At 43.3% G+C, this 13292-nt stretch overlaps 2 protein-coding genes and 1 long non-coding RNA gene across 3 annotated transcripts; 2 read left to right on the top strand and 1 right to left on the bottom strand.

Moving 5' to 3' along the window:
• The first annotated feature begins 281 nt into the window (after positions 1 to 281).
• Positions 282 to 6519, top strand: creb3l3l (cAMP responsive element binding protein 3-like 3 like). Its single transcript, XM_062381725.1, has 10 exons — positions 282 to 406; positions 2251 to 2391; positions 2511 to 2904; positions 3072 to 3184; positions 3407 to 3499; positions 3745 to 3851; positions 4205 to 4273; positions 4376 to 4460; positions 4587 to 4680; positions 4876 to 6519. Exons 2-10 carry the CDS (start codon positions 2251 to 2253, stop codon positions 5262 to 5264), a joined length of 1485 nt encoding a protein of 494 aa, XP_062237709.1. The 5' UTR covers positions 282 to 406; the 3' UTR covers positions 5265 to 6519.
• Positions 6012 to 8686, bottom strand: LOC133941483 (uncharacterized). Its single transcript, XR_009915747.1, has 2 exons — positions 8298 to 8686; positions 6012 to 7645 (listed from the first exon to the last, which is right to left on the bottom strand). It is a non-coding gene; the product is annotated as an uncharacterized LOC133941483 (long non-coding RNA).
• Positions 8687 to 9769: 1083 nt separating this feature from the next.
• gadd45ga (growth arrest and DNA-damage-inducible, gamma a) lies at positions 9770 to 11503 on the top strand. The gene is made up of 4 exons (XM_062381726.1): positions 9770 to 9931; positions 10064 to 10165; positions 10273 to 10483; positions 10700 to 11503. The coding sequence occupies exons 1-4, from the start codon at positions 9879 to 9881 to the stop codon at positions 10811 to 10813; spliced, it is 480 nt and encodes a 159-aa protein (XP_062237710.1). The 5' UTR covers positions 9770 to 9878; the 3' UTR covers positions 10814 to 11503.
• Positions 11504 to 13292: the final 1789 nt, after the last annotated feature.

Below are 13292 nucleotides of genomic sequence, written 5' to 3'. Positions count from 1 at the left end.
CACTTACAAAAGCAAGGTTCCATATATTTGTTCATATGGATAGATCCCAGCTGACATTGGGTATAGATAATAATAATAATAATAATATGTGTGATCATCGTTTTGTTTGTTATTGTTATGATTATTATTAGTAGAAGATGATGATTATATAAAATAACGTCAATAAATACATCCGTGCCAGGGCAGGAAGCAGGCCAATCAGCAGGCCAATCAGCGCTGCACTACATTTCCCAGAAGCCTCTTAAGAGGTTCACGCACAGATATCCGGCTTGACGCGATGACGCATTTTTTGCCTCGTTGGAAGGTGGTTTTGGAGGAAGCGCAGTGACAGCAGCCGAGGGGAGGAAACACCACACACTCCGAGACACCAGTCAGTCGATGGTTTCCAGTCTCCTCACAGTGAACGGTAAGAGAAACGACTCATCGAACGTTAACTGTGTGTAATGTTTTCAAAAGTGTGTTTTTAAAGGGACGGGGGGCCACGCCCTCTTTAAACAAGGATCCTCACAGGATTATTGAGACGTGGCCTAAACACGCCTCCTCCTGTCAGCCTGTCAACTCAATAATGTGCTTATCTCTTTTATCTTTACATCTTGTTAAAAGAGATTTTAAACAGCTTGTATCTTCTATAAGAGCTGCTGCTACTAATAGGTCTCTCCGTGTGTCTCACCGTGGACATGCTGCAGGACAACTGTCGTCCTGCAGGACAATAGAGACACAAGACACCGAGATGTCTCCGTGTGTGTGTGTTTGATTTTTTCTTGTTTCTACGCTGCAACAGATGCAACATGAATTCGTTCGTTTCCTGCTTTTAAACTCGAGATCCGCCGCGTTATTTGTTTTGACTTCGTGTATCTGTGACAAAGACGTGGGGGCGGGGCCCACTATGAGATGAGGTCATGATGTCCGCGTGGCGATGATGCAATGTGAGGTTGTTTACATGGCACTTTGCTCTACGCGTTATTAAACCTATTGACAGCGGAAGTCTCATCTGTCATTGAACGCATCACGGTCCACACAGCACCCAGCTCTCATCCACATGTACCTGCAGGCTCTAGTTATATATATATATATATATATATATATATATATATATATATTTACCGGCATACCTTCATATATTTACATAATATTGTATACTATTGTGAATTTATATCCATCTTTTTGAGGTTGCACTATATATCATATATTGTGTTTTTAGTTGTCTATGGTGAATTTATACCCATTTATAGGATTTTGTACTATTCTGTACCATATCTTCCTGTGAGTGTTCATACAGTCTAATCTGCACATGAATGGATACATCTATCTCAATATTTCTTTAGTCTAGTGCACAAATACAGTTTTACATTCTGTGCCACTGCACTTTACTTAAGTACATATCTATAATATTTCTGTGGTGAGAGATGTATATTATGTGCATAGTCTTTTTTATTTTTATTTTCACTCTCATGTCTAAGTCATACTGACTCGTCTGTGAATTTCCTCTTTGTCGGATAATTAATGTTTCATTTTATCTTGTCTTATTTAACATCAGATTAATTTCTTTGACTTGACTTTATCTAATATGAGTGTGTTATAGCATTTCGGGTTCTTAGATTTTTTAACAATGTTTAGTCACAGCTGAGGTTGATAATTGGAACTATTGATAAGCTGTCACATGGTAGTCTCTTGAGTTAATCAACTTTCATCTCAGTCAGCTACAGCTGTTCATTTGCTTCCTTTTAACTGTGAGGCTGTAACTAATGATTGTTTCCAATATCAAACTGTGGTTTGTTTTCTAAAATCTCGTTTTGATTCCGAGAAAACATGATACGACAAAATATTTAAAACTGGAATTAGGAAAACACATTCGAATAGAAATTACTCCAGAATACGTACATTTTCACCACTGTCTAATTTTCTGATAGGTTTTGGTATGAATTTGAGCACGTTAAAACCCTCAATATTCTTTTTTTATAATAATCCTTACAATTTCAATAGGGCCTCCCACTGACTCCTACTGTTCGTTGCTCGGGCACTATTGAAGCAAACTAATTTCTTCTCTAAATTATTGACAAAAAAGCACATATTTTCTTCATTGTTTTTGCTATAAAATAAAAGTTTTTGTTTCATTGCATTTCGGGCAAACAGAAACCTTGATATTGATATTTCTGTCAAAGGCTCCTATTGGCAAAATAGATTGATCAAATATTGAACAGATGACCTCTAATGTTGAACTTAATGTAAATGCTGCTCTGTTTACTACAGATGTCAGTCACTAAGGAGCTTCCAGACATGGATGGAGCAGACCTGCTGGGGCTGCTGTTCCAAGATGGAGAGGACGGATCTACGGAGCCCTTCTTCCCATATGGGAACGGGCTCATCGAATCCTGGCTGTCTGAACAAGATGTAACATGACTTTCACAGAAAAGATGCATAAACTTAGGATGAAGTTAGCTGGATATATCTCTCCTACGGAGCTCATCTGTTGTGTGTTTCTGATTTAAATACTGTTTTTGGTCCCTCAGATGCTGACAGGTATGGACACTGAAGACTTTCTGTCCAGCTTGTTGGAGGAAGAAGACAACATGGGGTCCATCTGTCCCTCTCATTCTCCCCTGGGCAGCGACAGTGGTATTTCTGATGACAGCAGCACTGTAGTTGGAAACACCAATCTTCCGGGCAGCCCGAGTCCCCAAGGCAGCGATAGTGACGTTGTGCCAAGCCCAAGTTACTCGCAGCCCAGTCCAGTTCCCTCGGACCCTGCCCTGGTCCCTGGAGAGGTGCACACGGAGAGCCCGGAGGCCCTAACAGTCCAGTCAGATCACTGCTACTCTCTGCTACAGAGCGAGGGGAAGGACATGGATGCCCTGCAGAGTGTGAGGGCAGAGAGGCCAGATACAGATGTCTTCATTGATCTGGGTATGTGGACGTAAAAAAAACATTAATGTAAATTCCCTCAGAAAACCTGGATTAGGGATTTAGAGATTTTTGGGGGGTTGATGTAATAAATGGAGACACTTAACTTGAGGTGGCAGATCACAAAAAAGATCAAAATCGTTTATTTGAAATGTTCTTTCTTCTGGCAGACGACCTGGTGACCGAGGAAATGGAGATGGAGGAGGACATCACCAGCGAGCTGCCCTGCACCTTGTCCATGGAGGACTCACCAGAGGATTCCATGCTGCTCAACACAGACGAGGTCAGTTTCTCTCACTATTTAAACAAGATTAAAGATAATATTTTAACAAAGAGCTAAAGAAAGTAACATACAACTTTTTTAATCTTTTTATTGTTGCTCCAGCAATTTTGAATCAATGCCACACATGCCGGTGTTTTGTATTTTTCTGATTTTTGTCACAAATGGGGGAGAGACGTATGCACAGCTTATTTTTTTTGGCAAATGGTTGTTTTCTCCCTTCAGTTTCAGTTCGAAGACATTGTTCTCACTGAGGAGGAGAAGCGGCTCCTGGCGAAAGAGGGAGCCTCCCTCCCCACACACATGCCTCTCACTAAAGTAATGAATGCACTTCATGTCTTTTTTCCCACTGAGCTGATGTATTATTGTTCCCCTTTTATCGTTTGAGCATACATGATGGTTCCTGACCTGCATTTCTCCCATCACACCCTGCGTTTGCTAAATAAATATAAAAAAATTGATTAAGTCTTTCTATGGCTTAGCTGCAAAAGGCTCTGATACAATCGTTGTCATCTGTCATGTCACAACATTCTGCTGAGAGCCTCCTCCTCTCTGTGTCACAGGCAGAGGAGAGGACCTTGAAGAGGGTCAGGAGGAAGATCCGCAACAAGCAGTCTGCTCAGGAAAGCCGCAAGAAGAAGAAGGTGTATGTCGATGGACTGGAAAACAGGTGAGATGAGGTTTACTGCAAATCAGGAATTATTTCCTAAATAATTAAACATAGATGCATATACTTCTACATCTGTTCGTATGATGGGTGTCAAATATTCCTTGGAGGTTTCAGTATATATACACGCCAGGGACCCATTCTTTGTACATTTAATAATCATTTGAGGTCAATATAATGGACTTTCTAAGTACTTACTGTGGGAAGTATTTAAAGGAGAAGCGAGCATCACTTTTGCCTGACTTGTTCCTTTTGACCATAGCATAGATTGGTCTGTGTCTTCATTTTACAATTAAATTATAAAATGATCAAATAAAGGATAGAAATCCTGACTGTTGAATATGTGCCTCCTGCAGGGTTGCCATTTGTACTGCACACAACCTGGAATTACAGAAGAAAGTCCAAATGCTCCACAAACAGAACATGTGAGTACAGAGTGAGAAATTTCGTCCACATTCATTTTAAATAATACAAATCTAGTGTTTCTGTCAACAGCTGTGACAATATGTGTTTCTTGGTTCTTGCAGCTCTTTGATAGAACAACTGAGGAAACTTCAGTCCATCGTGAAGATGTCCACCATGAAGGCCAGCACTACCAGCACTTGTGTTATGGTAAGTTTGTGGACAGTATTCATTTCCCTCCAGTCACTTGATTATCATTGTTCTCATATTAAATGTCGATTTCTCTGTAATGCTGCTGTATTTCTTCCTCACTTCCTCGTGTGGTTTGCCTTCCAGGTTTTCCTGCTCTCTTTCTGTCTCATCATCTTCCCGTCAGTCAATCCGTTCGGTGGGAACACAGCAGAGAAAGAGATCTACACACCCACATCCAGTAAGTTACATCAGAATAAAATCTGTTTGTTGTTATTCAACCCTTCTTGCCATGACGTTTCCTCCAAACACATAACTCAGCGTGTACAGCAGACCAATCCTTGTCAATGTAGTGTTGTGTTATCTCATGTGTAACCCAGGATTCATGAGTTTTGCTGGCTCAGCCTTGTTAATCATTTCTCATTGGTTATTGCAGTCATCTCCCGAACCCTGCGCTCCGTTCCACAAGAAAGCACAGACGCCCTCTCCTACCTCGAGCCTGAAGAGGACGTGCTTCCCTTCGTGCCCCAGGCGGAGGTGGACAACGTCAAAGCCATCTTCGCCATGAGTCAGAAGAACCACACCCCTGACTACCAAAGGGTGGAGCAGCCCGACTCGGAGACCGGCGTCAACAGCAACTCCTCGGCAGACTTCCCCGCCCCTGCTCAGGCCGCGGAGATGAAGCCGGGTCCTGCTGGAGTGTTAGGGTCTTTACAGGAAGGAGCCATTGACGCGGTCATGCCGTCTGCCGATGCAAAGGATAACTGGATAGAGCGGAACCCGCCATCTGTCATAATACAGCAGCACCGCTCTGATGAGATGTAGTTGGGGGATATTTACCATTATAACCAGCAGAGGGAGCCATACTCCTAATGTCTTTGGTGGAAGAGGGACTCTTATTCTTACAAAAAGGAGGAAGGGGGAAAAGACATTAATCATAAAGACCTAGGATCAGTCTTTCCGTCCCTACTTTTCCCCTCTAGCAGCCTTCTCTTGAACTACTGTTACTTTAATTGCACTTTGTTCTGATTCTCTACCAATGATAAAACATGAGAGAAATTCCCATGTGTCAGCAATTTAAACTACCTGAGGAATAAGCGACGCAGCAGACCGGTATTGCTGGAGGCTTCTTGCTAAACACAGAGGCCTCACGTTAGTCTACAAATCCAGTGGTGAAGGCCAAAATTTGTCAATTTGTCGGCAGCACAACAAAAAAATGTATAATGAAGCTGCAGAAGCTTATCTAAGACGAGCATTACTTGATTCTTTTAATCATTCAACACGAAGGGTGGGACTCGGTGCGTGAATCTGGTCTGTCCCACCAGCTCTCAACGTGTGCTGGTCGATAATGACCCTGCCATCATATTAGTCGTGAACATCCATTGCTTAGAATCAGAGGGGCTGCTCGTTTCTCACGGAGCTCGATCAACACGGCTGTTGGTCACCATAATGCTTAAAGCCATCGCAAGACATTTAGAAAACTTGTGAAGTTTGTTAGTGTTTCCCTTGTAACAAGGGTATCATGCACCTTTAGAAATTTGGAATGCTTATTTTTATTATTTTTTACATTCATGTACATTAATTCAAGAAGAAATGTTGTCTTTAAATTGTAGACACTGATCCGTTTGACCTCCTTAACCCAGTCCGCCCCTACAATCTCCTGTTTTACATCAAAGTACAGCCCTTACATTTGATAAACCTATCTGAAATACATTCGAACCAACAGATTAAGGGTGTTTGATGTATATTTGCTCAGTAAATTGTGTTGCAGTAAAACATATACTAAAAATGTGATGACCTGTTCTGTCAGTGAGGCATTTTTGTCATTTTCTGTGTATTTATATCTTCGGTTATTGTCAGTGGTAAATGCAATCTAAAAAGTATCAGAACTACTTTTTTTTTAGTCGAGGTTGAGATTTTAAACGTTGCTCATGTTGAACAAATGCACTGACATTTGACGGTTAAAGAATGGAATGTAAATAAGCTTCATTGATTGTCGCTCTTCTGTACATTTGAACTCTTTATGTATAAACATGTCTGGACATCTATGATAATAATAATAAACTTTTATATATCAGAATGACTCTGTGGTTTTATAGATCAGCACTCAGCCTGTGGGTTGTTCCTCATGCAACTCTGCTCTGAAATAAAAAATTACAAAAGGTTACAGACTTTTTTAACTCCACTGCACAACAATTGTTCAAAAATAAATCTGATTTCTGTCTTAATGTAGAAATATGTCTTCAGTAGTCCGGCTGTGGTACCGTCCTGGGTGAGGGATGCTCCGCTTGTCTCTCCCTGAATTTTCTGTATTTCTTTCCCCCATTAAAAGTCTTTGGGGGAGTCTTTCCTCAGCCTAGTCGAAGGTCAAGGACAGGATGTTGCACCTCTCAGATGGTCGAGCCCTATGAGGCAAACTGTGATTGGTCGCTTTACAAATATTTTTTGGGATTAATGGATAGAGTGCCATTTGCAACAGGACAATTAGTGCCTACAATCAAACCAGAAAACCACAGCTCTATTCAATGCAAAGAAACTAGTTTTAATTTAACCATTTATTAATTATTAGATGGTTATTCTCGTAGATAATCTGATGACTGCATAGTTAACTTGTAAAAGTCCCAAAAGTCCCAAAACTTCCAGACAAGAACGGATTCATGCAGTTTCGTTTCTTTCTTTAAATTCTGTAACCTTTATGACAGATAACTTCCCATTACATGTTAAGTAAATCTACCTGTGTGGTTAACGATGAGGTGTTCTGGGCATTTTCTCTGTATTACAGGCTTGTTAAATTCATATATTCTTAATTCTGCTAAATAGGAGTTTTTTTTTTTGTATTCCCATTGCTCGCAAACAGCACTTGTCTGGCCTCAGACGTCCGCTCAGCTGTGGGGGAATAACAGCATGCAGGGACCGGGATGGTGACTCATGTGCGACGGTGGAATCATGAGTCACGAGCTTTTCAGACATGTTCCGACTCGTTCACGAGTAGGTGAAAGGTCGCTCCTTACATCACCAGCAGGTGGCGCTGCTGGTCCAGGTTTCTGATACTGAGGGCTTCACTCTGTGCAGGGGTGAGCAGGTGATGAGCATCTAACAGCCTCGTGCCAGGTGGGGTTAAAGGTCAAGTCGTCAACACGTGGGCACCGTCACTTGCCCTCAAGCAAATGTCACCGTGGTTCATTGTTTTACTCATCGTCAGGGGGCTGCGAAGAAAACAACATTCAGCTCAAACCAATTCCAGTAAGAAGAAGTACCACTTTGTAGGTCTGTGTTTGTAGTGCAAAATGTCACACAACTTTTTACGAGGTTTTATAATTAGTTTTTCAAATTGCAAATGTTCACAGATCATTTATAACCTATGTTATTTGTATTATTCTACAGCAGGCCCGATTTTAAAGTTAGGACAAGACTGGCGTGTGAACAGTCTTTGGCCTCTGTATTCTGATGTTGAATATAAACGTCTAAAGTTTATCAGATAAGATATAATGTCATGATACGACCACTTGCAGAGGCACGGGGGGGGGGGGGGGCACATCTGTCCGGCATCTGCTGCAGGACACAAACACACACACACACTCTCTCTTCATGAATGGGCTGGGGTGGGTGGCAGGTGGAGGACGTTGAGTATTGTTGTGACACAAAGTCCCTCTTGTCTTTTTTTCTCTTGCTGGAGGAGAAACGACGCGCCTCAAGACAAACAGGCAATTAAAGCATCCTTTTCAATGGATTAAGTGGCGTGTGCCGGCCACAAGCTGTTTTGGTCTCACACACCCACCCACACACACACACACACACACACACACACACACACACACACACACACACACCTCCAAATCAGACACACTTCGCCCTCACCAAATCCCAAGTGGCCAAGTCTGGGTCAGGCGGTGCAGGCAGTCAGTTCTGGAACTCTCCCGGGGCACCAAGTTGGGTAACAGGCTGGCAGAGGGCGCAGGCGTGCAGGTGAGCCACCAACGAGCCGTTTAACCGGGAGCTGAGACTTCAGGGAAAGTTCGGATGAGCTATAAATATCCCGGCAGTGATTCCCCAAAGCTGCTCGGGGAAGTCCAGGCCTGGAAACGATGCTTCCAGACTTCCTCATGGATTCATTTTCCCTCTGCTGTTTGTTATATATAGATGCTTCATTTTTGTTGAGTACTCATATGCATATTCAGTTGCATGATCCTTTTATAGCTGTTGTGAAATGTATTGGTCTGTTATACCCCCGGCTTTTATAACAGTTATACAACCTACAAACAGAGGGCAGGCTTCCTGGCAGCCGGATCTCTGGTGAGGAGGTAAACAAGGTGGAAAACCACAAGCCCCAAACTCCGCCTGGAATCATGATACAATCAATCCCATGAAATCTTTATTCATGACGTGAAATGTTTTACTTGTATAACTGATATAATTGGCTATACATAATGTGATTTTACATAATGTGCTATCACTACTTGTATAACTTCTGTAAGATGTACACCAACAATATCAAATCATATTACATTTTTCCACTCGTGTGTTTCTTACAGTGAATTTCCCCGATTCACATACTTTTATCATATTTATATTTTATTGAATAATATTGTGAATTTATATTTTTGTATTTATGTATGTATGCATCTTTATATAATTGCACTACAAACAATATAGTATTTATGGGTTAAGGTATATTATGCCATGGTGAATCTACCATAGTATAGCGTTTTATACTCATTCTTTAGGTTTACCATACCTGCCTGTATACTGTATATGCATACAGTATATATATGGATATGTGTATTTCTGTATATCTTTACACAATCATCCTGTGCCATTGGACTTTACTCAAGTACATTTCTATACAAACAATACTTTCATAGTAACCGGTGCATGTTGTACCTTTTTTATTTGTTAATATATTTTTACATTTTTATTCCATTTCCTTTTTATTCTCTTGTCTACCTTATTCCTCTATCCGTTTTTTTTTTGTTTTGTATTTTACAGGATGATTGCAACATCATAGGGTTCAAGCTGTTATAGTGTCACTATTTGCAATGACTGTACAAATACACACTGAATGAGGACTCTTAGTTTTTGGACATGGTGATGTTGGATGTTGACAATGCAGGATCGACCGTGGAGGTGGGTGGAAGGAGGTGGGAGGGGGTTTCTTGAATTCTCTTGTAATCTCTCCCCACGTGGGGTTGTCAACAAGCCCCCGGTGAATCTGCCCCGCGGGGACTTTTGCTTTCCTCTGAAACCCACCGGCCGCAGAGAGCCAATGGCAGCAGGCGCGAGCAGGAAGAGTCCGCCCCTTGCCGAGAAACAACGCGGAGCTGCTATAAAACCACCCACAGGCTGTTCCGAGCTCAGAATAACACGAGACAGAGACTTTAGCAGACACGCAACCGCTCCGCTCTCATTCTACTCTCCGATCGCACTTGGATTATTCTAACTATGACTCTGGAAGAGATCCGCGGACAAGAGAACGCAATGGATAACGCAGATAGGTGAGTGTTTTACGCACGCAGAGTATTTTACGCACGGATCTATTTGCTGAACATTCTGGGATTGACGCTTTTAAACGTGTGAATGTTCAAATGCGCAGTGTTCTGATGGTGCGTGCTTTTTTCTGTCTGAAGGGTGCAAAGTGCAGGCGCAGCGCTGGAGGAGCTGCTCATCTCCGCCAAGAAGCAGGACTACCTGACAGTCGGAGTCTACGAATCTGCCAAAGTCATGAATGTGTAAGTCTATTAACGAGTTTGACTCCGGTTCCCACTTTTGCACATCAATGACGTATGAAGGGGAATGACTTGTTTTCTAACCGCGCTGCTCCTCTTGTTCCCCGCAGTGATCCAGACAGCGTGGCTTTCTGCGTGCTCGCCACGGATGAGGAGTACGAGTGCGACATCGCTCTGCAGATCCACTTCACCCTCATCCAGGCTTTCTGCTTCGACAACGACATCAACGTGGTGCGAGTCAACGACATCGCGCGCCTGGCCGACCTCGTGGGCGCCGACGGCACCGGCGAGCCCAAGGACGCGCACTGCATTCTTGTCACGGTACGTTCCCGGTAGTGGGAGCACCCCCCCCACACACCCACACACATAGAGCGAGAGAGTCCTGGCAGCCAGTGATTCATGCACGCATCACTCCTCTGTCTGAGTTTTCTGTGCGCACGCTGCCAGGTTTCCTTCATGTCTGCATAGCTGGGTGTCTGGCTGAGTGTTGTCTGACTTCAAAATAGCTCATCCCTTTCCTTTTGTTATTCATTCCAGAGCCCCAGTGCAAACCCGTGGAAAGACCCCGCTCTGGACAAGCTGAGCCACTTCTGTGAGGAGAGCCGCAGCGCGTATGACTGGGTGCCCACCATCACCCTCCCAGAGCGCTGAAGTGACATCCCACTGACATGCTTCACGTGATGATGCAGATAAGAAAGTCAAGGAGCTGAGCCTCAGCTGATGAGCGACAAAAGCCTTCCTGCCTCACTTTTTCTGGGGATGAAGAGGCTGTGGTTGCAGACCCTCCCACAACCAGCACCCCTTCCAGAGTGCACCCTTGCAGACCAGTCTGGGTCGGCTCGTTGGTTCTGGATTATACCCTGAGGACGGGGGTGCGAGTTCAGGCGTCAGCCGTGGACCGAGAGGTTGATGGACACTGAGAAGGAGTTGGATTGTACTGCACTGAGCAGGAAAAGAGGATGAGCCGGGACTCAGGTGCTGCCCTGAATCACAAGTTGATGGGGAAGTGAGCAGAGAAAGTCACAGAGAAGGAGACTGTAAGAAATGGACTCATGGAAGTTTGGAGCCTGCAGTGAATCTCATCCGAGAGGAAAGAGGAAGATGCTGGTCCTCAAGATGGTTTCTGAAAGTTTCTCAAAGGACTTGCACAGCTATCGGGATGTTCTTGGAATAAACAGAGACTCTGTTTGCGAATCCTGATTTCAGCGGTGTCTGTACCTGGGACACTTTTAATAACGGACTATTGTTCTTACTTTGAAATATGCAGACGAAACCGATGCAATGTTAAATTTGAATTGTACTTCACTTATGATGTTTTGTGAAATAAACACATGGAATCAATATCATCCTCTTGTCAGAAGTGTTATTTCTCCTTTCCAGTGGAGCCTCACAGCAGAGCATGTCAGCAGGTCTAAAGTTAGCCGAGATGCAGCCGAGCGTGGGAAGTTGCAGCAGCTCGCACAGACGTAGACGTTTCAGGAAGTGTTGCCCGATATGGGCAAGGAAAGAGTGGGTGGCAACTGGAGAGTAAAGATGAAATGATGGGTACGTCTTTAGAGAGAGACTAAATAGATACAAAGGAAGAGTTATAAGAAAATGATTCTTGTGACATGTGCTGTTTCCAGACAGTGACCTTTCACAACTCAGAGACCAGATGCCTTTTGCGCCAACTTTCACAATCACTGCTGCCAGAATTGAGGCCGCGACAGGGGGGGGGGCGACCTGCTGGAAAGAGCTTTCTTTTGTTTTCTCTGCACTGGCAGCTGGGGGTAGATGCGTGTTTGCCATTGTTTAGTTATAGGTTTGTGCATTCAAGTGGAAAAGGGAGGCTGTATTGTATTTATAACCTACTTTTGCTCAACTGTAAAACACTTGAGGTTGGACGTTACATATCAGAGCTGGGAAAGGTTCCGTGTTATAAATCCTGCAAAGGCTTAACAATGCATGCAAACCATCAGGCACAAGTTATGCATTTTGAATTCCTGCAGACATGTGCGCAGACAGCCACGTGCGCTCAGGCCGTAGAATGTGGACTGGAATAGAGGCTGAGCTGCAGCAGACTGATGGTCAGACGGATAGTCAGCGGCAGGTAAGGGGAAGTGTTGCAAGTGTTGTGGTCGGCTGTGAGCTGAAGCTGACAGTAAAGACAGCCCATATCAAAGGAAACGCAGACTTCACAGGAAGCCGTCTCGATTTTCTTGGCAGCGCCTCGGTCTCCAGCCAACCGACTGGTCATCCCCCTGCATGTGTGAACACACTCACAGCGTGAACAGGCACCTGTATATGCACATTTTTTACACACATGAATGCTCACAACCACACATGCTCAAGAAAAGGAGGTGTCCCTCTGTGCCGGGAGTGTTGCTCAGTGTTCTAAGAACAGAGGAAGCTTTACTCAGGATTACAAAAAAGTAGTAGGGGAGTTGCAACAAAGGGACTTTCCATGAGCAGTATAATCTGCATTAGTAGGCAATGAGACATCAATGCAATATCAGGAAAATATCTTGTAAAAATTACCAGTAAATTTCCCTGCCAGCTCAGAGGGAAGGTGAGAGCACAGCACAATTAAGATGTGCATAATGCATACAACAGGGTTGATTTAAAGGGGTTTGTCTATGACAAACAAAGAGCAGCAAAGGAAGTGACCATTGTGTCCAAGCCGCTGAGTCTCAGGGGATAGAGAAGATCCTCGACTAACCAGAAGGTCAGTGGTTCGATCCCCGGTTTCCTCCATTAAGTATGCTGAAGCATCCTGTAAATATAAATATATTAATATAACATAAATACTGAAGCTTGAAATGCCCCTGACCGATGTGTTGACAGTGTGTGGTAAATAATGCACAAATAATGAGTGAACATCCAAACATTTGTTATATTGTGTGTTCTTAATAAACAAAGAAGAGATAGATAAGGTTGAATTGATTCCTCTGTTTTGTCAACTGTAAGTCCTTGACCTACTTTGGATGAAAGTTACATTACTGGTCTATGTGAGTGGTCAGATTCTTCTTTGTGCTTCTTTCTACAGCAGCAACTCATACAGTCTCTATTCCAGACTAAAAACAGCAACATGTCTGTTTTTATACCATTTTCCTTTTGGCTAAAAGTGAATGTGGGCCAGCAGAGAGGGAAA

This window comes from Platichthys flesus, chromosome 3, assembly GCF_949316205.1.
Source record: "Platichthys flesus chromosome 3, fPlaFle2.1, whole genome shotgun sequence".
Taxonomy (NCBI): domain Eukaryota; kingdom Metazoa; phylum Chordata; class Actinopteri; order Pleuronectiformes; family Pleuronectidae; genus Platichthys; species Platichthys flesus.
The sequence above is the reverse complement of the archived record's forward strand: the minus strand, read 5'-3'. Positions and strand labels throughout refer to the sequence as shown.

Coding starts and splice junctions, on each gene's coding strand:
- gadd45ga (XM_062381726.1), top strand. CDS start 9,879: ATGACTCTGGAAGAGATCCGCGGACAAGAGAACGCAATGGATAACGCA. Junction 9,932..10,063: donor GCAATGGATAACGCAGATAG/GTGAGTGTTTTA, acceptor TTCTGTCTGAAG/GGTGCAAAGTGCAGGCGCAG. Junction 10,484..10,699: donor CGCACTGCATTCTTGTCACG/GTACGTTCCCGG, acceptor TATTCATTCCAG/AGCCCCAGTGCAAACCCGTG.
- creb3l3l (XM_062381725.1), top strand. CDS start 2,251: ATGTCAGTCACTAAGGAGCTTCCAGACATGGATGGAGCAGACCTGCTG. Junction 3,185..3,406: donor TGCTGCTCAACACAGACGAG/GTCAGTTTCTCT, acceptor TTCTCCCTTCAG/TTTCAGTTCGAAGACATTGT. Junction 3,852..4,204: donor GTCGATGGACTGGAAAACAG/GTGAGATGAGGT, acceptor TGCCTCCTGCAG/GGTTGCCATTTGTACTGCAC.